This window comes from Gavia stellata, chromosome 14 (genome assembly GCF_030936135.1).
Source record: "Gavia stellata isolate bGavSte3 chromosome 14, bGavSte3.hap2, whole genome shotgun sequence".
Lineage (NCBI taxonomy): Eukaryota > Metazoa > Chordata > Aves > Gaviiformes > Gaviidae > Gavia > Gavia stellata.
Window position 1 is genome coordinate 9,961,795 of NC_082607.1, and position 27,056 is coordinate 9,988,850.

The 27,056-nt window shown below is 51.6% G+C and overlaps 1 protein-coding gene across 3 annotated transcripts in view; it reads right to left on the reverse strand.

Moving 5' to 3' along the window:
- Positions 1 to 20,449, reverse strand: part of DOCK11 (dedicator of cytokinesis 11) — an 84,534-nt gene extending 64,085 nt beyond the window's left edge. For all 3 annotated transcript variants that reach the window (XM_059824483.1, XM_059824482.1, XM_059824481.1), the window contains exons 1-3: positions 20,348 to 20,449; positions 495 to 611; positions 180 to 269 (exon numbers count right to left, since the gene is read on the reverse strand). In XM_059824483.1, the coding sequence (XP_059680466.1) occupies positions 180 to 269; positions 495 to 611; positions 20,348 to 20,449 (309 nt within the window). The remainder of the gene's footprint in view (positions 1 to 179; positions 270 to 494; positions 612 to 20,347) is intronic.
- Positions 20,450 to 27,056: the final 6,607 nt, after the last annotated feature.

The following is a 27,056-nucleotide window of genomic DNA, read 5'->3' on the forward strand; positions in this document are numbered from 1 at the left end:
CTGGAAAGAAGCCCTGCACAAAAGGCACGAGGAGAACAGCCTCGTGCAGCCAGCCAGCCTGTGACCGGTGCTTCCCAGACGGGAAAAACTAAGTGATCTGCAACCTCGCAGACCAGGAGCTATAGCAGAGCACCTTGCCGAAGGAAGAAGGTGCTAAGGCAGGTGTTGCATGCCCCTACCTCTTTGACGAAGAGGCTCTGAGCTTTCTTCAGAGCATCTTCTGGCACTGTAGACTGGACAGTCCTTCTCTGTCGACCGATGACTGAGATCTGCAGGGAAAAGGAGAACACAGTTTCAGTGCAAACTGGGTCTTCAGGGCTTGATACTTGCTTTAAATAAATGTGGTGGGGCCAAATCGCCAGCGGGTCATTTCGGTTTTATGTATCAGTAACATAGCCAAAATCAACATGTGGTTAACGGTGGAAATTTTCCAAGGTAAGCAGGACTGGAGATGAGTGAGCCTCAAACATGAGAAACAGCCAGTGCAAACTCACAGATACATCTTCGATCGGAAATATCAGCAGGTCCCGGAGGGGATCACTGTAGATCTGAACTTTGCGTTGAAGGATCACGTTCTCATAGTCCAAGGGTTCAACCACTTTGGTTTTTTCCTGCAGGAAAAATAGAAGATTATAAAATTTACATATATATAATATATAAAATAACCAACATCTTGTGCTTAATTTAGCCTGACAATTTCAAACTGTGTTACTAATGGACTACTCGTTAATTCAGCAATCTGATACTCATATGGTGCAGGTAACCACCAATGTGCATGTTTCACAGAGAGGGAAACGAGGGGTTGAGTTATTTGTGCCTGGTAATAAGCTATGGGAAGAAACAAAGCACTGTGCTGCTCTGGTCCAAGCACAGCCTCTAATTTCCTAATGGAGCAAGAAATCCTCCTGGACAGGCCACAGCTTTAACAGCTGCAACCTTCAGCATCTTTATGTATGAGCAGCTCATCCGTACAGCTCCGAAGAAATACGGCCTCCCACACTGGCTCCACTCAGCTCAAAGCTGGTTTTGCTAGAGGAGCTGATGAGAGAGTCGTGCTCTCTCTGGAAATGTGCCGCTGGCGAGATGAGAGCAAGCCGGCTGCTATGACGTCCAGAGCAGGAATCTCGCCCCATGGAAGGAAGAGCAGCATCCCTCTGGAAAGGCAGGAAAGCCCTCTCCATAAATCACACCTCAGCCACAGCCAAAGGCTGGAAGAATCTGGGGCCTGGTTTTGCTCTGACTTACATTTCTGGGAAGCAAGATGAACTTCTCCAAAATCCCTGGAGTCACAAGTAAAAACTATTAGGAGAACGCCATTATGTTGGCTATGGCAGTACTTTTGTCCATGTTACAAGTCCAGAAAACAGAACTCAAAAAAATGTGAGAAAACCACAAACTTCTGAAGTAGGAAAATGTCATCTCAGCTGCCCAGCCCTAGACTTCAGATTTCATAGGCAAGAGTCAGGCACTTAGCATTGCAGTCGTGAAAATTGAACTTTACACCAAAAGCAAACCCATGACTCTGTATGTGAATCACACAGAATCACTAAGGTTGGAAAAGACCTGTAAGATCATCAAGTCCAACCATCAACTAACACCCCCATGCCCACTAAACCATGTCCCACAATGCCTCGTCCACACGTTCCTTGAACACCGAAAGGGTCATAATAAAAGAGGAAGCAAATTCGGATACATCAGCTTTGCCTTGTTTTGAATCTTGACCTAAAGGCTGTTGACACCTGGCCATGCCACGGACAGTGTTTATGAAACCCTTCCAGCAGCCCTGTGATGCCTGGATGGCACGTGCCTCTGGCGATAACACCCTTGCAGGACGGCGTGTTTGGGCTCTCCACCCTCAGAAGAGGAACGTCAAATGATTCCCCATCGGCAGCAAACTTTACCCCTCAGCTGAATGGTTTTGCCAGGATGAACTATTCACGTAGCATGCTCCCTGAGTTAAAAATGAGACCAGTACAAGGTCTCTCGCTGAAGACAGCAAAAGTTGCAGCCTGAGAAAATGAATCCAAAATGAGGATCAAAAGCTCAGCACCACGTAACACCACGGGGTAAATTGCTGCACCACTCAATAAGCATCCAAACAGCCCCGTATTGCCTGTGACGCGTGAGATATAAGCCAAGAAATCAATATTGCTCTCCCACAAACAATCATAGCCAAAGGGTTTCTGTCCTGTGCCTTTGGCTCCTGAGTCTCTGGGATGCATTAAGGAATGTTTTCAAGCCCTTTGCAGCAAACTGTGAGCCAGGGGTTTGCTTTAATAGCAGCTGAGCATCTCCTGCGTTGAAGTGAAGCTGGTGCTGGGAGTTTGGGAAGGCAGTTGTCACGTGAGGGGGTAACATCCCCAGGCAAGACCTGTTTGGGGATGGCCATATTTTAATCTTGTTTTAATATTTTTCTGAAATGTTGCAGAAAATCTTTGTACGGTGATATCTTCTCATACACCAGCAGCTTTAAAAAAATCACAGAACTGAAAACAAAATTTCTTTCCTTTTTTGCCATACTCTGGTACATGGTAAAAAGAGAATAAAAATCCAGGGTCTGTAGCAGACCTGGATGGTCCATTGGGCTGCAGCAGCGAAGGCAGTCGCCTCTCTTAGGCTGCCTCTGGCTTCTCTCACCCAAAGGACCAGCCCCACCGAGCAGAGGTCATTCCTCTGTCCTAGATGCATGACAGGTGAGCTTTTAATATGTTCAGAAAGCAAAACTGAGATGAAAGCTTTTCCCTGTAGCACTTCAGAAATGCAAGACGGGTACCTTTCACACCGTGTTTCCCAGGACTGCATCCCAGCAGCAGCATGACATCCCAGCATCTCTCTCATGGAGGACAGCACAGAGCCTATGTGCAACTAAGGCCCATTTTACTAATGTAAACGGTGCCTGGGTCCCACGCAAGCCTCTGGGCAGGCAATTTCTGCACAGCCTTTCACTGAGCACACGCTCTGCTGTGCTTCTGACTGTCCACAAAGCTCTTACTCTTGGCTGGGGAAAATATACCTCCTGCCCCAGACAGTTTTGCATTCAAAATGTCTCTTTTCCATGCTGCAGGAATCCAGCATGGATTAACTCAGATGTCTGAAGCAGTTCCCTCTTCATCGCTCTCTTGAAACTTTGCTTCACTGCTCGCACAGTCCTGAAAGAAACCTCACCAGTCTCAGTGCCGTGAGAGCACCAGCAGAAGCACTGCAGCCATCGCGGGAGAAGCCCACCAGATTACCCGTGGGAAAGACAAAAGTCACTCGGCAGAGAGCCCACGCTGGGGGCCAGAGTGGCTGGGCACTGCTGCCCGGGTCCCCCGGCCACGGGGGATTTGGGGCGTGGGGTGGCAAACCCTGCCACCCCCAGCGCCGCGTGCTGCCAGCCTCACCGCATGTGGAGTGCCTCTTGCTCCTGCATCCAGGACAGGAATCTGCACGGGAATCTCATGAAAAAGAAAGAGATCATCTGAAAAATAGGCGTCCAAAAAAAACCCAACAGGTAGATGGAGAAAAGGAACCCATTAGTTAGTCTCATGCTCTTTAAATGCTTAATTGAATTTGGTTAATCATTCGAAACACTGGTCTTATTTCAGGATAACACTACGTGCTTCTGAAAATTTGCCAAGCTTTGCAAATTAATGGGAATCAACAGGACACTCATGAGCTGCTCTCCCATTTGCAGGTCTGGGGCCAGGCGTCCCCAAAGCTCAGCCGCCCCACAAGACCAGGCAGGACCCTACAGACCAGGCGTACGGCTCTCTGCCAACCTGTTCGGTTTACTTTCCTAGCTGCTAATCACCGCAGCAATCCCAGCAAAACTCAGCAGCGTAAGCTGGCTAAAGCAGCGCCATGAGCCCAAGTGCTGCTGACACCAACTCCCTGTCTCACCTCGCCCTGGCAGCAGCTGTAATGGTAAATTAGATTTCCTCTAAGAGCCTTTCGCATTGCTGTAGCATTAAATAGTGGCTTTGGGTGCGCAGAACTCAGGCCTTCCGATTACACAATATTTTTAGTCCTTTTTTATTTTGCAACATAGTCCTGAAACTGGGACTCTGTTTCTAAAGTTGTTCTTTTTAAAAGCTGAGGTTTTGACAACACTTCTTTCCGAGCTTTGACATCTCTGATGACCAGCAAGACAAAGTCCTGGCAGTGACTCTTGTGGGGTTCGATGACAATTAAAGGGTAAGGACTGAAAAGGATCCCACATCCTCACATGGCTTCAAAACCCGTACAGCACTGCCCACCATAGATATAAAAGAGCTCCTTAAAATAATTCACTACAGCCCTCTCTAGTATCTTTAGTATCACTAAATCCACTCTTGTGGATTTAGTGATACTGGTCAAGACATGTTGTGCAGGCTGGTGCTGTGATCTGCATCCCATGAGGCCGTGCTGAGTCCCGGGACACGCGGCCAAGGACCCAGGGAGCTCCAGGAGGAGGGGGACGCACGCCTGCAGGACTGCGAGAGCTGTCACCCAGATGGGCTTTGCACCACCCACAGACAGGCATTTCTCCTCTGGAGCTGTTAGAAATGCAGTCCCCCGGGCTCTCCTTACCCAAGCTGCGTGATTTCCCTGTTTCAGCACGCAGCATGTCCTCCATCACCTGCAGCAGAGCGTTACGCCGGCCGTGCTCGCACCCGGCACGACGCAGCCAGGCTGTCACAGGCCACGACAGGAACCACAGCAATGTCTCTAAAGTGAAGCCAAAAGATGTAGGTCAAGCTGTTTGCAAGCAAAGCAGCTGCTCACGAAAAGATGTGGCCTGTCCCCTGCCTGCCATTGAGGAAACACAGCCTCCTCCATCCATCCCAAACCAGCGGGGCCAGGCATGCCCATGCCCCCGCAAACAGACCTGCGGAGTAAGGAGGGAGCCATCACAAATATTTTTCGCCCACCCTAGTGCCCAGTGTCCCAAGAGGGCTGGAGGTAAAGCTTTAAGCCCTGAAAATCAGATTTCAAAGTCTTAGTTTTTCTGACGAGCTTGGTTAAAGCGCACACCTCCCAGCATCCAGGGCTCAGCCTCGCGCTGCCCAGCGTCACAACGGCAGATGGCACCCACCAAAGTCATCATGAAAGCAGAGGAAAAACTATTACACTAAAGCAATTAGAGTCTTAGAAACCACAAATTCCTTCACAGGGAAAGCCAATATCCAAGCACAAAGAAATGCTGCCAGTACAGCAACAAAACCAACCCATTTCTGCAGGAAAAAACGTGCAGTGCTGCCAAAGCCATCCTGTTCTCCGGCATGCATGCAGCAGCTATTCACCCAGGGCAGGCAGACGGGTGCACTGTGATGCTCCTCAGGTTCCTCCAACCTCTTGCGCAACAGCAGTGTGGGCAGGTTGGGGTGAGCTGCCTTCTCCCCCGGCCCCCGCGGCCGCAGCACCCCGAGCACACCCAGCAGCAGCTCCCAGCCCAAAGCACCGCATCCATCTGCGCTGGGATAAAAATCAAGACTCGTGCGAAAGACCTCATAGTGGAAAAACCATAAACAAACAAGATTTAAATCAAAAGACAACAGGAAAGCAGTGTACCCTCCCAGCCCACTCACCTCTCTTAAAAAAACCACTGGTTCAAGCCCCGTGCACTGGCCTGTTCCCAAAAACATGTTGTGCTCTCTGTCTCTCTGCTTCTGCCCCGAGACTGCTGCTCCCCTGAGCACGGGGCCACGCGGGGCATGAGGAAGAGGGTCATCTGCCGCGCTCGAGCCCCATCCAGCCTGGGTCACGAGGCTCCGCTTGGGCCACGGCGCAGGCGAAACAACAGCCTATCTATTAGAGTATTGACTCGCCACCAGCAAGCAAGTTGGCTGGCACTTTAACGGGAAATTCAATGAAATTACTTCGGCGGAAACATGCCTGCAAACACCAATGCAAGGCTCTGCCTTTGGCCAAGCGCGAGCACAGAGAGCCCGGCAGGAGGAAAACCCCACGTCAAGGTCCTCGTCCTCAGCGCCCTGCTTGTCCGGCGGCCCGCTGCCAGCCCGAACGCACAGCCCCTGGAGAGAAGGCACCAGAGAGAGTTTGAAGGGAAGGTTTAGCACGGGAATTACCCACTAACCAAGAGGGGGGAATCTTAAGAAGTCAGATTAAATTGTCACCTTCCTGAATCCATTTGCAAAGCTCATAAAATTCCTTATATTTGCTTGTTGTGCAGAAAGGTTCACAACGACAGCTGGAGATATTCATGTGGGGAAGTACAGGAAAGGTCATGTCTATTTTAAACTTTTATTGCCTGAAAAACAGTAGCCACCTGTCTTCTAGTGTCCTGCGTTTGTATACCATACAAAGGTGCCAATGTTTTTATTGTAAGTATGTGATTAATGTTTTTTTCCGAGATCCTTTTCTCCCACAAGGACAACAGGTATAATCCAAGTGATGTGCATGTACAGAAAGTGAAGGAAAAATGTTTCATTCGAGGATTTTTTTAAAACAATGGCCAAAGGAAAACTCTCAAGAAAGCTTTTCTATTTCCAGTCCTTTCAGGCTGGCTCATTGAAAATAATATCCAGAGAAGAAAATGACAAACCCGGCTGGTTTGGCTCCACTTTAACCCGTTTGCTCGTCCCTTTGCGTTGACCCAAGCCCCATGTCGGCTGCCAGCACACGTTTCCCGTTGCACGGCGGAAGCCAAGCCCAGAGCAACCCCCAGCCCGGCGCAAGAGCTGCACCACACTCTCCTTTCTCTTCTCACGGCGCCGACGGCCAGCTCACCCACACCCTGCTCCATCTCCGCCCGGCGCAGCCGGCCCTGCAACGCTTCCTCCGTGCCTTCCACTGAAAAACCCGCCGGGTTCAGCAGCACCCGGGACACGGCGTTTTCTCAGTTCCTCGGAAACAAAGCTCTTCCCGGCGCGTGCATCCACGCTCGCAAAACAGCTAGAGAGACACAAGTGATCCGAATGTTAGAAGTGATGGTCCTTGAGCTAAAGAAAGAAGAGGAAATAGCACGACCACATGTACATACAGATGTATTGCTTCAGACTGTACAACTGTTCCCCAAAATTTAGCGAGCATTTTACAGCCTATCCATTTACTGCCTCATCTGTTGCAACCCTGTAACACACTTCCAGGGAAAGCCTGGCAAAGCCTGACCTTTAAAACAAATCCCAAAGGACCAAATAGGTGAAATAAAAACACAGAAAATAGGAGGCAAAGTCAATCTGGGGTCTTGATTAAAAGCTAAGGGGGGAAAAAAAAGGAAGCATACATGAACCCTTTGGACATACTAGTCACAGTCACATCACTTCCGAGACCGGCAACGGCCCAGGGCAGAGAAGGACCACTTCCCATCGCAATGCACAATCTGGAAATGCAAAGATACCTTGCAGACAGCGAAGAGAGCTCCCCATTTTTTATTTTGCTCATGAAACCTGACAGTACATGTGAGACTTTAAATGGCGCCTGGGACCTGAGAAAATTCACTTGGCAACTGTACGGGCACATGGAACTGAGGAATTTCTATCTGTAGAAAAGCTTTTCCAAAGCCAGGGACTCAAAGATCTCAGGTCAGGGCTCTCTAACAAATTCTGTGGTCTTTAATAGCCTTTTTTTTTAAACTTATTTTTTTTTTAAATAGCATATTTGTGACTCTTCACTTTTTCTGCCCCCAGTTCCTGCTCTGCCGTCTGATCCCATTTACACACTCTAACTCCAGCTTGCAGGAAGGCTGCAGAGCTTAATTTAAAAAAGTTGAGATTCACACATAATTCATCATTCCAGGAACCCAGGCATAAGAAAGAACAATGAAAAGTGGGAAACCCTGAGCTTGGCTATCAAGTGCCTGGAACCGCCATAACCCTGTGCAAAGCCAAAATAAAATCTCTGCCCCAAAGACTTTGCATTCAAAAGCACAGGAGAGAGGGCAGAGGTGGAAAGAGAAATGGGGGAGGAAGGGCAAACAGGGAGACAGCGTGAGTCAGCACACATGGCAGCAGTCACAGCACGACGCAGCCCTGCCGCTGCCAAGGTTTTGGGCTTCTCAGCAAAGCCGTGTTCTGGGAGGAAATTGGAAGGGAAGCAGTGAGGCAGCTCTCACCAAGCGCTGGGGAGCTGGTGCCCACGAGCCTGCTGCAAACCCAGCACTCAGCTGGGTGTAACACAGGGCCCAGGGCAAGATGCGGAGATGGGCTATGGTAGAACCACAAGGATGAAAAATAGTCAATGAAGCTGGGTATGAGCAGGCCAAAACTATTTTTATACTGGCCAGAGAGAATGAAGTTTAAAAACATAAGAGGAATGCCCAGACAGGAATCCTGGCTGTGCTGAAGGGACAAAAACGCTGAGCTTGAGACCACGGGGGAAGCGTCTGCCCCTGGGACAGGGGAGAGAGACAGGCTGTAAGATGGACACACAAACGCACTGAGCATTTCGTGAAATGGCAAGGGAGGAAAACCTCCGGAGGAGGAGGAGGAGCAGGGAGAGGGAAGGGTGTCAGGAGCTGGTCCAAGGCGGTGCAGGGCGGGCGGGATGGGGGATGCAGGTTTCGCTCAGCTGGGGATGGGGCCATGCTGGAGGCAGGTGAGCACAGAGGCGATGCCGTGGGAAGCGGGGCTTGTGGCAAGGCTGGGGCTGTGCAGCTGTGAGAGGTGGGAGATGGGGACAGGCAGGCCGAGAGGGGAGAGCGGAGTGAGCGTGCGCCGCACACAGGAGAGAGGAGCCCCGTGGGCAACCAGGAAGGGAAGGTGAGGAAAAGGGGCCTGACAGGGCGAGATGGGGTGCCAAGACGGCTCAGAGCAACGCTCTGCACAGCCCTCCCGCAGGCAGCGGGCGAGCAACCTCAGAAACAGCACCATTCCTGACCGCTCCGACGTGCCTGCCCAGCAGGCACTGCCTGCTGCAGGGCAGTCCGTCCTGCACCCCACTCCCTGCTCACCCAAAACCTCCTTTTTCCCCTGCAGTGCTCATTCTATACCCTGGAAAGAAATGTTTCCCCCGCTGCAGTCCAGGCAAGCAGACTCTCCCTTCCCCAGTCTCCAGCGCTCCCGCCAGCGGCTGCAGGACTCGCTTTGTCTCTTTTACACCCAGAAGTGGGTACACGGGGCTAAGGGAGCCCAGCAGCTGGACAGGAGACACAGCTGCAAGTGCATCATTTCCAGGGTCTCATTAGACGGGGGTCTCGGTGAGAGCCCCCACGCTCCCATCTCCATACAGGAGTTATATGCCAGTCTGCACCACGCTCCAGCTCTCACAGTACAGACAGTACAAGGCTGTTGTACCCCTCGCTCCTCCTGCTCTGTGTTAAATGGAGATGGCTGCATCTGACAGAAGCTCTCAGAGAAATAAAAAGCCATGTGGCCGGGAAGGGGAGGATGGGTGCACAGTCCCAGCACCCTGCAAGAAAACACTTGCAGTGCAAATGACTCATGCTTTCCATCCGAAAGCGCGGAGCAAGAGCGTCCCCCCTCTCCTGTGCTTCCCTCCACCCCGCTCAAGTCCTGTGCAAAAGCATCTCACGGACCACACCTCCCTCCCTCCACCTGCCTGGATGGGCCCGGCTGGCAGCAGAACCTCACCTGAGCACTACGAAGGGGAGACTGGGTTCTGGCTATTTTGTAACTTGGATGTCTCCTTTTTCAATGTAATGCCCAATTCTCTAGTGACCAAGCAAGTGTTTGCAGTTATCAGCACTGTCCCTGAGAGTGGCATAGCATCAATGCAAGACACCAGCTTGGAGAAAGCTTGAAGAAACAGTCAAAAAATTGATGTAGTGTGGACATACAAACATTTACCTGTCATTACTGCTTAGGCCTGGCAAATAAAACTAATGCAAGCCTTGAAACATCTTCAAACTGGCTTAGAAATTACAGGAAGTCAGGATAATCAGCGTATGACTCTTCATTTCCCTTCCACTTATTTAGTAGTGGAGTCCACATTTCACAGCCTTTAGCAGATCACATTTTGAAACTTAGTTCTGCAGCCACAAGGGCCAGGAACGCTGCTTTTTCCTGAAAGCTTGAGATTCTTGCATAATCACTGAAGCAAAGGAAACAGCCATCAGAAAGAAGCTGCGTTGCAATGAAGCAGTGAGAGTTCACAGCCAACCTGTGAGTGGACCAGGCTGCGAAGCAGCGCTGCCACTCCAGCCCACGTGCACTTCACCTTCACACATCACCTCTGAAAATTATGCCCTGAACAAGTGCAAAGTCAACAGGAAAAGCACCGTCAAAGGCGAGTGGTAGCTGGGGGTATGGCCCATCTCTGGTATAAGCACACACTCGAGGTGATCCAGCACCACTCCTGCACAGGGCAGTGAATTAGGGCAAGCACATGAGATTGCTTTCAGTACCCTTCTCCTCTGTGCCCTGACCTTTCTCAGGACCACCAAGTGCTTCTGTGTGAGAGACATCAGCGACAGCTCAGTACAGACTGCCACAGCATCTCCAGTCCCCAGACACAACACCTGAAGTCCCATGTGTCCCTGCCCGCACAGGTACATCCTGGCTCACATCCAGCCCTTCTGCACCAGGAGCAGAGGGAGGGATCAGTCTATCTCTACAGCCAACGGAGCTGCACCTGCATACAGCTGAGCATCTGCCGCAGAGCACGAGAGAGATGAAAACACAGCACAGCTTTGATTTTCTCCTCTGAAAATAATAGCATTAATAGAAATTGGCAAAAGGGTACTGGTTTCTATGGGACGGCTGAATTTCCGCCAGATATGACTTCTCAAAACATTCCGTAAGCACAGGCATGCTAAAAAAGGAAAATAGTAATTACAATGACAATAATACATGTTATTTATATAAGTTCTTAACTGGAGCATCCCAAAGTGCTTTTCAGATGTCACTGGTATTTCATCATTTATTTATGTAGTATCAGTTTTATATTTAGCATCCAGTTCCAGAATAGCCAGCTTCAGAACATCTTAAAGCAATTAATTACATATAAGCAGAACCCCTCCCTTTCCTGCCTGCTCTTAAAAACTCTTGTTTTTCACTCAAGAAACCACTTGCACGTGGGGCCAAGCCAACTGCGCAGCCCCACCCTGAAAGCGAGCAGGCGAAATGCTCCTTGGCTTTGCTGGGGCACAAAGCAAGCCAGGCGATGGTGAAGCGACTTGCCCAAGCCCATACAGCAACGCCAGGGAAAAACGCAGCAGGAAGTTGCAAGACGGTTTCGGGTTGCCTTAGCAATGCAGCGAACACCCCAGCAGTGAAGTCAAACCCCGGAGATGTCAGTGGTGGTTTAACCAGCTCAGGAAGTTGTTTGTCTCGGCCCCCATCTATGCTCTGTCTTTGGGCTGCAGGCATCAGATGCAGGTGCAGACGGCTGCAGTGGCTGCAAAGTTAAACTCCTTTCTCCCCAGCAAATGCCTGTGGACAGGCTCTGCAATGGACAGGCTCTGCAATGCTGTGACCCACGTGCAGTCAAAATGCTGATGTCAACAGAAGCACCTCAAAGTTTCCCCCAGATGAAGACATCTATATAAGTTCCAGCATTACGCAAAGGGACAAGGGAGTGCTTAGGGCTCCCCAGGCACAGAGGAAAAGGCAGAACTGTGAGGGAATAATAGGATCACAGAATGGTTTGGGTTGGAAGGGACCTTAAAGATCACCTAGTTCCAACCCCCCTGCCATGGGCAGGGACACCTCCCTCTAGACCAGGCTGCTCAAAGCCCCGTCCAACCTGGCCTTGAACACTTCAGGGTTGGGGCATCCTCAACCTCTCTGGGCAACCTGTTCCAGTGCCTCACCACTCTCACAGTAAAGAATTTCTTCCTAATATCTGATCTAAATCTACCCTCTTTTAGTTTAAAGCCATTACCCCTTGTCCTATCACTACACGCCCTTGTAAAAAGTCCCTGTCTGAGTCGAATGCAACTTTCCTGGACCCCGAAACTGCCATGGAAAGCAGCTGTCTGTTGGCAGCTGGGTTTGCCTCCCTGAAAACCAGCTTTGTGGGCATTCAGCCCACCCCAGCCAGTACCATCATCTCCCTCCAAGAGATGAAGGCTCCTTTCTCCTCTCCTGACCATGCCTTTCCTACCTGCCCCTATCATAAACCCAGCCCCCGCCAAGCCTCTCATCTCCCTGTGCCCCTCCGCCCCCTTCCAGCTGGCGCAACGCTTCCCTCAAGTCCCCACTCCAGCTAACCTTGTGTCCCTGAGGGCCGAGCCGCAGAGCCACGGGCTTGGCAGGCTGGTAGAGTCCTGGCAGGCACAGCGCCAGCCGCCGTCCTGAGCCGTGGCTCCCTCCAGACCTGCCGGGAGATGTGCCCTGCTCCACACACACTGCAGTGCAGCTCCAACCCACATCCCAGGCTCCTGACCACTGCCAAATATACGGCCGTTACAGAGAGCAACATATGGCACCTGAACATGGCCAGGTCCTAATACTGCACAGGAGAGATATCATCTTTCTGGTCACACCCATGCAGTGTCCCTGCTCCGACGATGAAGGAAACGGGCTGCGGTGGGGACATCACCCAGCACGGAGCCAGGAGCAGGATGATGGAGCAGGGAGCGCTCTGGACCGAAACAGGCAGGGTCTCCTTCCAGCCACAGCCGCTCCCCAGGGACAGCCCTGTGGCAGGAGATATTAATAGGGGAGAGGAAAAATTGCGTTTCAGCAAGAAAGGAGAGAGGGGTGAGAAAGGGGTCAGGAACGAGCAGACCTGACCCCATTAGAGAAGCAGCGGGAGGCAGGGAAAAGCTGTAAAGAAGTTGGGGCTGTGCTGAAGGAAAGAGGAGCCAGCAAGGGAAAGCTTTGATTTGTACTTTTTAAGTATGAATGAGAATAAGAATGAAAGAGATGGAGGGAAATGGTGGCAAGGAAACAATCTCCAGCATTTCTGAGATGATAGCAATGCCCACAAAGGCATATGAAACTACCCTTTTCTTCCTTGGACAGAACAGGAGTGAGGAGGCCAATTAACCAGGGAAGCTAAAGCACACATGTACCCCAAGCCTGGCTGCTGTTCAGCTGCTGTGTGCGACTGTGACTTGCATTCTCAGGCCACAGAAATGTCAAAAGCTTTGTGTAATTTTGCATCATTAGAGATAATAAATCAGCGTGCAAAGGGCTAGGTGAAATGCTGTAAGAGTCACCAAGCTGCATATATAAAAGGATGCTACAATATGCACTACAGCAGGTAGTCCAGGTTCAAACGCTCCTGGTCCTGGGCGGGTCTCTGCAAATATCTCCAGATACCAGAAAAGGCTGAAACAAAGCCCGAGAGCCATCCCCTCACTGGATTTTGAGTGCACCAAATCCCCAACCGCATTGCTGGCATTAGCTGCAGGCACCACCAACAGCCATCTGTTCCAGGCGTTTCACTGCATTGACGGTGGCAGGTCGGGGCAGATGCTGTCAATGCAGGGACACCTGCATTTTCATGACGCTGTCCTTGGCACAGAACAAACCACTCTCAGCCTTGCCCAGCAAGTGCTAATACCCAGCCACAAGGCCAGCAAAATGTGCTGAGGTATACGCACACAATGTGTAAGGGCTGGATGCTTTGCTCTCTTCCTAGAGCTTTCCTATAACGGGCAGTAGGACACATATATTTAAATGATCACTTGGGAAGGATAAGACTTAGTGCCCATCAGAAGCTTGTTGTAGCCTCCAAAAACCTCAAGAAATGGATGCATTGACTACAGCTCATCCTATAGTACCCATTCCTCAGGCATGCGTGGGGGAGCAAGGCATTGCTTCATCTCTTATGGGCTGGGTGTCTGCAGAAGACGTGCTGGAGATTTGCTAAGAAGTGGCCCCAAATAGCTGCACGTTGTACTTGTGGCCTTGCTCCTCTCCGTAAAACGGTGCCCTTCATCCCCTGCACAACCGGTGTGTGCTCAGGCAGGAGCGAACCGGGCCACTGTCACGGCGTGCGCTGCCCAGGGCTGTGCCCCAGCACTCAGCCAGCGCTCAGCTAAATTCAGCCCCTTCCAGCACACGAGCCCCAATTCGGGAAAGCATGTGATTAATTTTAAGAATGCGTTTAAGTGTTTTCTTGAATCAGCCCCTGTGAACAATAATCTCTCCGTAAGCACTTCCACAGAAGTCACCCGAGCGAGCTGCGGTGGCCGACTCCGGAGGCACCCCGCTGCAGTGGGCAAAACCTGCCCGGGCTGAACCAACAGCAAAACTCCCACCCACTTATGCAGAGGCAGAATTTCCTCCCATGTCTCATATAGTCTCTTTTTCTATGTAAATTATGCAAACACAGCATACTGACTACACCCAAGAGGGAACATGCATATATTGTGTGTCTCTCTTGAGCACCAAGATCACTGCAAACGCTGCGTATAAACAGTCCTCACATTGATCAAAGTGAGTTTAGCTTATTAAAAGAGGATTCTACGAAGAAAGCTGGTTTCCTCTGCATGAGTATAAATTCAGACACTAATAATATCGTTTAAGCTGAAAAAAAACCACAGGAAGAACAAAATGCCTTTTTGCCTCCTGTCAAAACCTTCTTAATATCACCGTTAAGGAGCTTTTTATCTCCTATTTTGCATCTGCTTGAAACTGAGCCACACATACAAGCCCAGCCCAGCCAGGATCAAACAAAACCCATCTTCTCCTGGCACGTTGCCCACGGTCTCACGGAGAGGTTTCAGGGAGCACATCCCGCAGCACCACCCAAGACAGGAGAGCAGACACTCGGTTCGAATACCTCTGTATGGCAAGAATCAATGCGGTTGTTTGCTAGCACAGGTTCTCCCATATTGCAGTTGCTGGGAGTTCATGCGCTGGCAGACGCGTGGCCCAGAGCTGTGCGTGTGCCTGGGTGCCACCAAGCTGCGCCTTGGGGTGCCCGGGGGTGCACCACTGGGCTGGCCGGCACCCAATGTGGGTGAAGCCTGTGCAGCTGCTCCTTCTCAGATAAGGTGCCCCGGGTTTGCATCCTTTGTAAATCTCTGTGGTGAAGCAGTAAATGTAGCTTCAGCTAATCTGAATAGAAATGACCTAAAGAAAATCAGAGTAATTGTGGGAGACTTAAAATTGCCACCAGATGACTAGTTTTGGCAGCACTGTGGGAAAATGGATTGTCTGGGTTTTGTCAAGTGCTCGCTCCTCTGATCTCGCGTCTCTCACACATTTTATTTCTCTGTCACAACACAGTGAACGACACCTTTGGAAAACTTGCAACTGGCTTGAGACACAGCCCTCTCCTTGCAGGGGCCCAGCCGCTGCTGAGCACATAGCTCCCGGAGAGAGGGGAGGCACGGGAGGCTCTGGCTCAGCCCCGGCCTTACGGGCATGCAGGGAAGCGGGTGACCATGTGCAGCTGATTCGGGTGGTGAGGCAGAAGGCAAAGCCTTTGCTATTTTCCTGGCAGCGAAGACCCAAGATTACAGAGCTCATTCACACGCATGTGTGCTCTTAAACTGCTCAACTCCACAATGCCCCGCAACACTTTTGGGGGGAAAGCAAAGACGGGGTGAAAGAGAGGGGGTGGACACCTCCGCCAGACCATGGAACCGCACACCAGAGCACACGTGTGCATCCTCTGGGCAAGGGCTGAGCCCCGTCTTGCAATGCTCCCGCGGCTGCCCCGGTCCCACCTCGGCCAGCCCTGGCTGCAGGTCTCTCCTGCCTTGCCGTGACTCTCCCATCCATACTCAGCAACTTCCTGAGTGTGGAGAGGATGGGAGGAGGGAGGTTGCACTGAGGTGTGAGCCAAAATCACCTGTCTCTATCCACTGCCAAAGGTCCCTGGCTGCTCTCCCTGAGGTCTAGCCTAGATGTCTCTCCCAGGTATCATCAGCACTTTGTACTCTGGCTCTGAACTTGCACTTCTAATACAGTATTTTACTTGTGGTGCCCCGAGGTTTACGCTGCAGGTAATCTCTTGGTTAAGAATGGTTTAAGTTATCACAGTTACGCTTTGACTGTTCCTCTCTTTAACCTAATCTTAACATTTTCCTTCGTCTTTTAGCATGTCATTTATCCCACCTGCCAGCTTAATGCTTTTCCTAAATTTGTCTGTTTATTTAAACAGTGACCTTGTTTGTCGATTTTTCCTACCAAAACTCCATCCATGAGTTATAATCAGTAGCACATATCAGGGACTGTTTGAAGCTGAAATTGATACAATCTGCCCCACAGCTTTGCAAAGAGAAGTGCAGAGAGAGAACCAGGGCTCCCACACGCCATGGCTGCCTGTGGCACCCCCGGCACTTCCAACTCCGCTCCGCAGGGCTGTGCGTGCTCTCAAGGGATTCCCAGCAAACTCTTTTTCCTCGCCAAGACCTCCCTTACACAGCCCATCTGTGAACGTGATGCAAAGCCAGAATGACAGCCGGGATACTGGGAACACCAGCGCAGTGAGGGGAAACAAAAGAGCCCCAAGCTCCCCCGAAGAAAAGGCCCTGGGGGTGTTGGTCGACAGACGACTGAAGATGAGCCAGCAGTGTGCCCAGGTGGCCAAGAAGGCCAACAGCATCCTGGCCCGTATCAGAAACAGTGTGGGCAGCAGGAGCAGGGAGGTGATCGTGCCCCTGTACTCGGTACTGGTGAGGCTGCACCTCGAATCCTGTGTTCAGTTTTGGGCCCCTCACTACAAGAAGGACATTGAGGTGCTGGAGCGTGTCCAGAGAAGAGCGACGAAGCTGGTGAGGGGTCTGGAGCACAAGTCTTGTGAGGAGCGGCTGAGGGAGCTGGGGTTGTTCAGTCTGGAGAAGAGGAGGCTGAGGGGAGACCTCATTGCTCCCTACAATTACCTGAAAGGGGGTTGTGGGGAGGTGGGTGTTGGTCTCTTCTCCCAAGTGATAGTGATAGAACAAGAGGAAATGGCCTCAAGTTGCGCCAGGGGAGGTTTAGGCTGGATATTAGGAAAAATTTCTTTACTGAGAGAGTGGTGAAGCACTGGAACAGGCTGCCCAGGGAGGTGGTAGAGTCACCATCCCTGGAGGTGTTCAAGGAACATGTGGACGTGGCATTGTGGGACATGGTTTAATGGGCATGGTGGTGTTGGGTTGATGGTTGGACTTGATGATCTTACAGGTCTTTTCCAACCTTAGTAATTCTGTGATTCTGTAAATGAAAGCTGCGCTTCATCTTTCCCCATCCATGGGGACCGAAGTGCCTCTGATCTCCCCACCACAGCCTACCCTTACTTTCGCTGTTACAGCTCTGGATTATAGCTCCACTTATACCATGACAGGAACAACACTGACTGCATCCTAGCAGCTGGTCCGAAGGGCAGTGGGTGAGACATGGGTACCCCAGGACACCTCGGAAAGGGACAACCTCCCTTTGCTGCTGATGTCCGACCACCACCGTATCCAATGCTTCCCTTTCACAAGCACAAAGGAGCAAAGCCCTGCCAGAAGTCACCAACCAAACTCCCACCAACTTCACTCCAGCTTTGCAAACCAAAGAGAAGGGTAAATATTCTCCTGGCGCTAGACAAGCATAAATGGGAAACCAGGAACAGAAATAAGATGACATGAGCTTCACTGCACCTGCAGGACAGCAGTTCTGGAGCTGTATCGTACCAGACATCACACTTGCTCGGGCTGGCCACGCAGGAGCACAGCGCTCCTGGCCGGAGATGTGTCTCCTTTAACACACAAATTACGGCTCCATACAAGCTGACAGCTTCCATGACGTTAAAAGCTTTCCTCACTGAGACGTTTTCATTTAATAGTATTTCATTCACTGACTATAAATGGCTTCTTACTCCAAACAGTTCCTTGTCTCGAGGGAATGCCTTGAATGCCCAAAATGCCGAGCTCAATCTATGCATTGAAAGAGCCCTATAGTGCCAACTTCTCCTATGGATGAAGTTGTGTGCTCTGGTACCTGCAGCATTAGCTCTGCTCCCCACCCCTTCATCTCATCCACGCTCACCACCATAGATACCCGGTGGTTTCAGCTACGATTGCCCAAGGCAAGCAGACAGCCAAGGTACCTGACAGGATCACCGAGGGACAGGCAGGGTGTCCCCAGGGTCTCAGGGAGAATTAAACTATTCACATGCTTTTATTAACTTAACGTCGCCTGCTGTGTCCGGGCTGCAGGAAGGGGATGGGATCCTGCCAAGCAAGGTCCCTGGTGTGACTCCAGTCTGCTTCAGACTCTCAGAAAGCCCCAGCTCCCCACATCCCGGGACACAATGCAGCTGCCAGCCTGCTCTGTCTATTTACCAAGCACCAGCCCCTGCTCCCCATATACCCACCTGCCTCCCAGGGGCACGGGTGAGCTCAGCACTGCCCCAGGCTGAGACACAGTTGGGACTGCAGCCTGCTGGCACACACCTGATGATGGGGCCTTTGGTCTCCCCCACTTTGCCTGTGGCAAGGAGGGGGCAGACGGGCAGGGAGGGCGCTCACGCCACAATCTGCAGGTGCCCAGCTCATCGGCGCCACGGCTGAGCCTTGCCTTGGGAGCAGGAGCAGAAACTATGGCTTTTCAATCTCCCCCTCTCTCCACCATTGTTTCCCAGGGTGCCCTCTCCACCCTCCCAACAGCCAGCACACTGCTGCATAGACATCCCTTCCTCACAAGGACGATGACCTGGTAGATGGAGAGGAACCACCTTTTTCTTGGAGCAACCTGGAAAGCATGAACCTCATCCTTAACCACTGAGGGCAGCCAAAGTGCCATCTGAGACAGTCCTATAAGCTTATGCCACCTCCTTCCCTGCTCCCTGAACACTGCAGTGTCTTATGGCTCTTCCTAGCGATGCAGAAGTGCTGGGATTTATCCCTTGCTGCTGAACTGTCGAAAGCAGGTAACGCTGCCAAGACCTAGGAATCGGAGACACCTGCCCTCACCCTCCTCCGGCGCTTGGCTGCAAAGACATTAAGCAGCACAGCACCTCTGGGGGATTTGCCTGTCAGAAAGAGAGAGAAGTTGGCAGGGACGGTGTGGGCAATGAAACCTTAGAGAGGATCAGAAAGGGAGCGGCTGCTGATGGATGCTGGACTCTGCCGGCTCCTTTGGGTTGCTGTCAAGGTTTTACTCATTTTCTTCTGCAGTCCCACCCATCCCTTCCTTTTCTGACAGAAGGCACCCGGCACAGGCACCAAGTAACCATTTGCCTGTAGGATACCAAAGCTCTTCAAGTCCTATACAAACAATTTCATTTTTAATGAGAGGTTCCATCAGCTTGTACAAAGCCTTTGTCCCCATATATTGTTGATGGAAGAGGGAAAGCAAATCACATGGGAGCCCCTAAGGATCCCTGAACAGCTGCATATAGGAAGCAATAGCCATGGCACTAGGAAATCGGACTGGATTATTCACCGTGGCTTTTTTCAGCTTTAGAAATCAGTAAATTTACAAGAACACGCTGATATTGGAAGAATTGTTTAAACCCCTGCATGTATTTAACAGCACACATCATTTAATCTGACAGCAGAGAACTAATAGGAATTATTCACCGAACTCGTACTGCACTTTCTGCGTATCCCATTGACTAACCTTCCATCAAAGTCAAGGTCAAAGTTGATTACATGCTAGAGTCATTCAATGAGCAACACTGAAACGCATCCAGCAACGCCCAGGGAAGCTCTGAACTGACCCCAGCACCCACCCCGGGTCGAGCAGCTAACGGTTGCACAGCTGTGTGCACAACAAAGACAACCTGCTGCAGCATCTCACATGCAGGGATGAAATGCATCCGAGAAAGCACGTGACTTTCGCCCCAGACGTTTGAGCGTGATTCCCGGGATCCATCGGCCTCTCGGCTTACGCCAATGCCCATGTCTCGCTCTCACCTTGCCAGGCCGTGCCCTTCAGTCCTGCCCTATTTATTTGCCAGTTTTACGCTGCCTGCACCCTGCGCGGGGCGAGCTCCGTCACCTGTTTGCTCGGTGCGCTGCACAGGCGGGTTCTCGGGAATTCCTGCTCCCACCACACGAGCACTAACCAACCCCAGGCGGGGAAAGCGCCGGTCCCCGCCATCCCCGCGGGCCGACGGGCGCTCAGACGGGCACGGCCAGGGCGGGCGGCAGGCGGGGCGGCACGGCACAACACTCGCGGAGGGGAACCCAGCGAGGGAATTCTGCCCCCGCCCTGCCCCTCCCCACCCCCGGCCTCGCTGAGCCGCGCCCTGCCCACCCCTCGCCCGGCGCTGCCCACCCCCTGCCCAGCCGTGCCCTGCGCGTCCCGCGCTCTGCCCAGCCCCGGCCTGGCTCTGCCCCTTCTCCTCCCTCGCCCGGCCCCTTCCTCTTCCTCTTCCCCCGCTCTGCGCATCCCCTGCCCAACTCTGCCCCTTCCCCAGCCGCTGCCGGGCGCCCCCCCGCCGCCCGCCCAGCGCCCTGCCCTGCCCTGCCGTGCCGTGCCGTGCCGTGCCGCCGCTCCCGCGGGCCGGGAGCTGCCCAAGGTACCGCCGGGCCGGGCGGGGCTCCCGTCCGCGGCGCCCCCCGAGCCGCCCCGAGCCCCGCCGCGCTCACCAGGACGAAGGAGCTGCGCACCGCCTCCGAGACGCTCTGCCGCAGCTCGGCGGCCGTGCCCGGCTTGCTGAGCCGCTTCGTGAACTTCCTCACTTCCGACATGGCGACATGGTCCGCACCGACCGCCCCGCAGCCGCGCCGAGCCGAGCCGCGGGCTGCTGCCTCCCTGCCGGCGGGCGGGCGGGCGGGCGGGCGCGGCCGGGGCGGGCGGAGCCGGCGGGCGGGGCCGGGGAGGGCCCCTGCTCGGCCCCGCCCCGGCCCCGCTTTGTCCCCGCAGCAGGTGCCGCCCCGGGGCCCGCCGCCCCGTGCGCCGCGCTCCCCGCCCCGCCTCGCCGCGCCCGGCCCGGAGCCCTGCGGGCTCAGGCAGCAGCCCCCGGGCTGGTGCGGTGCGGCAGCCGGGCACTGCCAGCCCCGGCTCCCCGGCCCCAGCGCAGCTGCCGGGGGTGCTCCCCTGAGGGAGCTCCAGGGGCGCAGCGGCAGTTTGCCCGGCAAGGGCGCGCCGGGGCTGGGCCCAGCACAGCAGTACCCCGGGGCGGCTGGGTGCCAAGTGGGGCACCGGGCCGTTTGGGCGGGTGGTCTCCGTGCAGCTCTGCCCGGAGCGTGTCCCTGCTACACGAGCTGCGTCCCCGAAGGCTGAGCCTGATCCAGGACAAGGTCTTATCACTGAGCATCTCCATCTCTATAGGGTTTGCTACAGGAAAGTGCTTTCAGTACAGAGGCCGTGATCCCATGTGCCTGCCGGGCTGCAAAAGCAAGAAGGCTGTAGAAGGGAGGTTCCTTAGGACTGAAGTTAATTCCTAGACCTTGTTACTTTGTCATCGTGCACTGTTTTTAAGGATGGTGATTTTGAAATTATAATAGCGCTAGAGCGAGGCATTGATCCTTTATGTTTTGTACATTAAAGCTTTACTTTTAAATCTTTTTACTTATTTTATTGTGTGCTGTCTTCATAGCAAGATACTGAATTGGATAGAGTTGCCATGTAGTCATACTCTTAAGGAATTTACACATATTATGCCATCTGGCTGATTAAATACTATCTACAAGGACCTCATTGGAATTACAGGCATGCCGTAAGTCACACAACATATAGAGAAGTTGTTCTGATTATGACAGCCAATCTGTAGGGGCTAATGAATACAGCTATTATGATCCAAACCGTTCAAAATGTTATTTGTGGCTTCTAAAGCATGCAAGCCAATTATTGTTCTGCTTTTTAGCAGTTCACTGAAGGGGCAGCAGACACCATTTCATATTAAACGTTGGTCTGATTTTTTACACCAGAGGCAAAAAAAAATCTGAAAGTTTATTGTTAATTATCAAATATCTATTAGATGAGGGAAAAAAGTGAGTTTTTGCGCCGGGCGGTTAGCATTTTCACAAACACAAAGCTTTTGCAAACCCATCTAAATTAAGAAGCAAAAAACCTTGTGACACACAATTCCAGCTGCAGCGCGCTGAGGTTCACTTCCTTAACCCCACAGCCATGCATCTTCTTGCAGAGATTTTACCAACCACTTCAGACTGTCACACCATACAGCTCCAGTGGCTGCACTGTGATGAGCTGGGCGATGGCTGTACCGGTAAGTAAAATCACTTAGGTCTCGTTCACCTGGCCACGAGAGGACAGGTAACACAACGATGCTTGTCACAGAACGGGGTAGCCCCGTCCATCCTGCCTGCTGGGGAGACCCCCTGGCCCCTGCGGTTCCTCAGAGCAGGCTGGGACCTGCAGAGAGCATGAGCCAACAGTGATGATTGGGGGCCCGCACTTTCGGCAGTGCTATTTCTGCCTTTGGTTTGCTAGAGGAGGAACAGCTCTGAGAACCAGAGCGTTTGCCAAGGGGCTGAGGAGAAAAGTGCTGTGATGGGTCACTTGACAGGAAATTAAATCATCCCTAGAGCACCCACCCTTGTTTATCCAGTCAGAAGCAAGAAGTTCCTACTAAGGTTATGAGCTTGGGGTGGTGCCAGCGAGGGGCTGCGTCCGACAAGCTGCACATCAGCATCCCACTCAACCGAGCTAAGCAGCCATAGAAGACCAGCAAACAGTGAGGCTGGTTTTTTGAGCTAAGCATGAAAACAAAAGGAAAACAGAAGCAATGGGAAGGACGCATCACATGAAAACAACATGCAGAAAGCTGTGACTCCCTCTCAGGAAGACCAAACATCAGAATAAGAGTCTCAGGCACAACAAGTACTAAGGCAAGACAACAGCAGCCACAGCACCACCGTGACAAGACAAGCTCAAGGTTGCAAGGATTGTGGTTTTCATCTCCTTTTGCACGGGGAAGAAAGGCCAGTGATGGTTTATCAGCATAAGAAAGGCAGCCAAGAACATGCAGGGGCATTCTGGAGGTGCTGAGGAATTGCACTGCTTCAGACAACCAAACTTCCTTGAACTCAGCCTGCCTCGGGGAACTCGCAGCCTCAAGTGTGCTAATATTTTCACCTCTTTGTTGAGACTAGAGCCTTGATGTCCCTAGTGTCATTTTGATCCCAGGCCTTTCCAAAACACAAGCATCATTGAAATCACTTCCATTTTCTTCCCATGTACACAACTGCAGCCTCTCTTTGGCCTTTAGCAGATTCAATCAAGAGCCCTGAGCACCAGGCTCTCCAGCTGACCGACTGCAGCTGATGGATTGACTGTCCTTTTCCCATGCATTTATTGGAAGCGCAAGAACAGCAATGAACACCAAATTCTCTGAAGAAACAAAAAGGCTTTGCTGCAGGCTGAGACTGTCTTTAGGACAGGCAGCTCTTCCTGCTTCCTTTGTCTGTCACCCTCTACTCACTGAGTTCAGACAGGGAATTCCTCTTTCTGCAGAAAAAAATTAAATTCAACAGAAATGTGCTCTGCTACTGGCCAGGCTTTATAACCCCCCCCAGCCCGAAAGGAAACATCAATAAAACATAAATATCAACTAAAAAAAAAAAAAAGGAAGAAAGAAGTGGAGCTGCTGAAACAACATGGAGCTCACAGACAAAAGGGAACTCTTGGCTGATCCAAAACTCCCAGTCTGTATCAGCTTTCCACTTTGACTACTGACTTTAAAAAAACCTGAACCATCCTTAGAGCAAGCGTGGAATTAATGACATGACACTAGAAAAACAGTGGGAATTTCAGTGCTTTGCGTTATGTGTGTCGATGGTGAAAACCCACAATACGAGGGTGTGGGCAAAGAGCTGTCCAGGCTACTTCACCCAGCAGCCAAGGAGGAGATTTGAAAGGGAGGGAAGGATGATGCCACACTACAGACGATTGTTTCACCCCAGAAATCTGAATGATGCCAGAGAAAAAAAATATAGTCAGGCAACCCAAGATAACTGCAAAAGGAGATACATGCATCTTTACACAGCTTTCTAGACAGTTAAAATCTTAACCACATCCATTCCAGCCTCCAGATCATGTGAGGTTTGCTTCCTAAGCCATCAAAGGCGTCTGCACCTTCCTAGCTGATCAGAGGGTGAGCAGCAGCAGCACCAGCTCACCGTGACCAGTGAGGAAACACTCTGGAAGGTATAGCCAACATGGGCAAAACAGCTCTCCTGCTACCTCATCACCAGATCTGGTAGACAGCACAGACTACAAGAAAACAAAATTTCCAGAGGATATCGTATTAGACTGATAGTGGAATCCTTCCCACTTACCAGTAGCACTATAGCACAGAGGATGCATTAAGGAAGAATCAATTTATTTGGCTAACATCCATCAGTCTGCAGCTGATGCTGATATAAGATCTGGAACCACATATATGGGACTCGTGGAGCAGCTCTGAAAACCTCCCAAACAAGTTGAAGGGTTAGTAGTAGGCTTAGGATTTCATTTCTCACAAGCCATCCAAGATAAAAGGCACTTAATATCATTAGGAAATAATCCTGTTTGGCACCGCCTTTACTGGTTATCTGTGGGCCTTTTTATCACCTGCAAATGGGCCTATCCCAGAAAAACACTTAACTATGTGATTAACCTGCAGTGAACCTGCAGGACTCAGTAATCCAGATCCAGACATGCTTTTTTGCTGGGGAGGGAGAGGATTATAAATGCCATTACATCTTCAGTTTCCCAGCTTCAAAATTACTGCGAGTGTTTCAATGTATTTCAAATACTTCAAGGATTAAAAAAAAAAAAAAAAAAAATGTGGTCTTACAATCACATTTGCACATTGACTTCTCTTGATAACAAAGCCATGACACAGACTGCTCCAGATCTACAAGTGAAGAACTCCTTAAGCAATGCTTTCTGTATAGCTCGTGCGTTCTGTCAAAGCAAGGGCAAAACTATGTATTTGGATAATCTGATCACACATCCCTCCTTAGCTATACACGCAGCCAGCCAGCACTTCTGGTGCTCTCAGGAGAAGTCCAGCTGGGGCACCAGGACAGTTACAAACACTGCGCAAGGCTGGCTATGGCAAGAGCAGCCATCTGGACTGGTAGCTACTGCTGTTACTCACTATGCGCCAGCCGTCCTGTCTGCTGACTCGTGTCACTTACCCCTGGACGTGTCAATGGGACTGTCAATAAGCAGCTACTTATTGTTGGCTTCTCTACGCCTGTGAAGAGAGCACGCTCCAGCTGTGCAGCAGTGAACTGATGCTTAATTCAGGGCTACAAAGTCCTTGCTGTTAAAGGGCTGCCCTCTGCTGACTTACCCAGCATTGCACGGGCACAGCTCCTCGAAGATGGGAGGAATGCCAAGTCCAAGCACTGCCTTTCCCAGGAGGGCACCATCCGGCTAAGCCCTCAGCTCAGCAGGACCAAACACTGCTGTACTTTGTGCCAGGGCTGCTGTGCTCCTTGCGTTCTCCTGTCTCAGCTCCCAGGGATGGGAGGCACAGCAGCTGCACTGCGTCCCCGGCTGCTGGTGCATCCTGTGAACTCCTACCAGTGTCCACCTTCGTGGAAGAGCATGCAAGGGTCTGCAGGGACCATGGGTAAACTCCTCCTTCCACTAAGGGTATGTGAAGTAGCACTAAGAGGTACCACCAGTAATGGTGAATCCCTTTGATGTATCCCAGCATAGCTATAAGCCTTAAAGTGCCAATATTGGCCCAGTGGCCACCAGATTTTTGCATTTTGTTGAAATACAAGTAAAAGTTCTCCCAAGGTTTAGTTCCCAGAAAATAAGATACTTTACCATAAAATCTGATTTAAGAAAATGAAACTGAGAGACACACTGGTGTTAACTATTTTCAGATACAGAACTACAAATTAGATGAACAGATACTCCACTATGTCTCTAAATCGCCCCTTCTTAATTTTTCTTAAGAGACTTCTTTTTTTTTTCTTCTGCCACAGAGAGCTGCACAGAGATAAAACCTCCCTTAATCACTTCAGGTATTCTGTACACCCAGATGGTGGAAGCAAGAGTGGCCAAGATGTGGTTGTTGGTGAGGGCCAGCAGGAACCTGTAGGCTCACTGTACAAGCAGAGAGTGCCGACAGTTACTGCAGAGCTGCTGCCTGCACCAGCACTTCATGAACATGGTCATACACAGCAGCAACAGCACTGCCTCGGCTGTTCCACTGCCCGCGCAGGCTACATCCCTGACCCTCGCGAGCAGAGCATTGCAAAGATAGATAGGGTTTCCCTGGTGTGAGAACAACTTCTGGTAAATTGAGTCCACCACAGAACCCTTCAAGGGTGTATTGGGTTTGTGTGGCAAAGTTTTGGTGGCAGGGGGGCTGCAGGGGTGGCTTCTGTGAGAAGCTGCTAGAAGCTTCCTGTGTGTCTGATAGAGCCAATACCAGCTGGCTCCAAGATGGACCTGCCGCTGGCCAAGGCCGAGGGAAAAAACAACTGTGCAACAGCAGCCAGAGAAGAGAGGAGTAAGAATATGTGAGAGGAACAGCCCTGCAGACGCCGAGGTCAGTGAAGGAGGGGAGGAGGTGCTCCAGGCGCCAGAGCAGAGATTCCCCGGCAGCCCCTGGAGAAGACCATGGCGAGGCAGGCTGTGCCCCCGCAACCACGGAGGTACACGGTGGAGCAGATACCCACCTGCAGCCCATGGAGGACCCCACGCCGGAGCAGGGGGATGCCCAAAGGAGGCTGTGACCCCGTGGGAAGCCCATGCTGGAGCAGGGTCCTGGCAGGACCTGTGCCCCATGGAGAGAGGAGCCCACGCTGGAGCAGTTTGCTGGCAGGACTTGTGACCCCGCGGGGGACCCACGCTGGAGCAGTCTGTTCCTGAAGGACTGCACCCCGTGGAAGGGACCCACGCTGGAGCAGTTCATGAAGAACAGCCCATGGGAATGACCCATATTGGAGGTGTTCATGGAGAACTGTCTCCTGTGGGAGGGACCCCACGCTGGAGCAGGAGAAGAGTGTGAGGAGGAAGGAGCAGCAGAAACAATGTGTGATGAACTGACCGCAACCCCCATTCCCCGTCCCCCTGTACCACTCAGGGGGAGGAGGTAGAGGGGGGAAAAAAAAAAAAAAATCAGGACTGAAGTTGAGCCTGGGAAGAAGGGAGGGGTGGGGGGGAAGGTGTTTTTAAGATTTGGTTTTCTTTCTCATTATCCTACTCTGATTTTGATTGGTAATAAATTAAACTAATTTCCCCAAGTCAAGTCTGTTTTGCCCATGACAGTAATTGCTGAGTGATCTCCTTGTCCTTATCTCAACCAATAAGCCTTTTGTTATATTTTCTCTCCCCCATCCAGCTGAGGAGGGGAGTGATAGAGCAGCTTTGGTGGGCACCTGG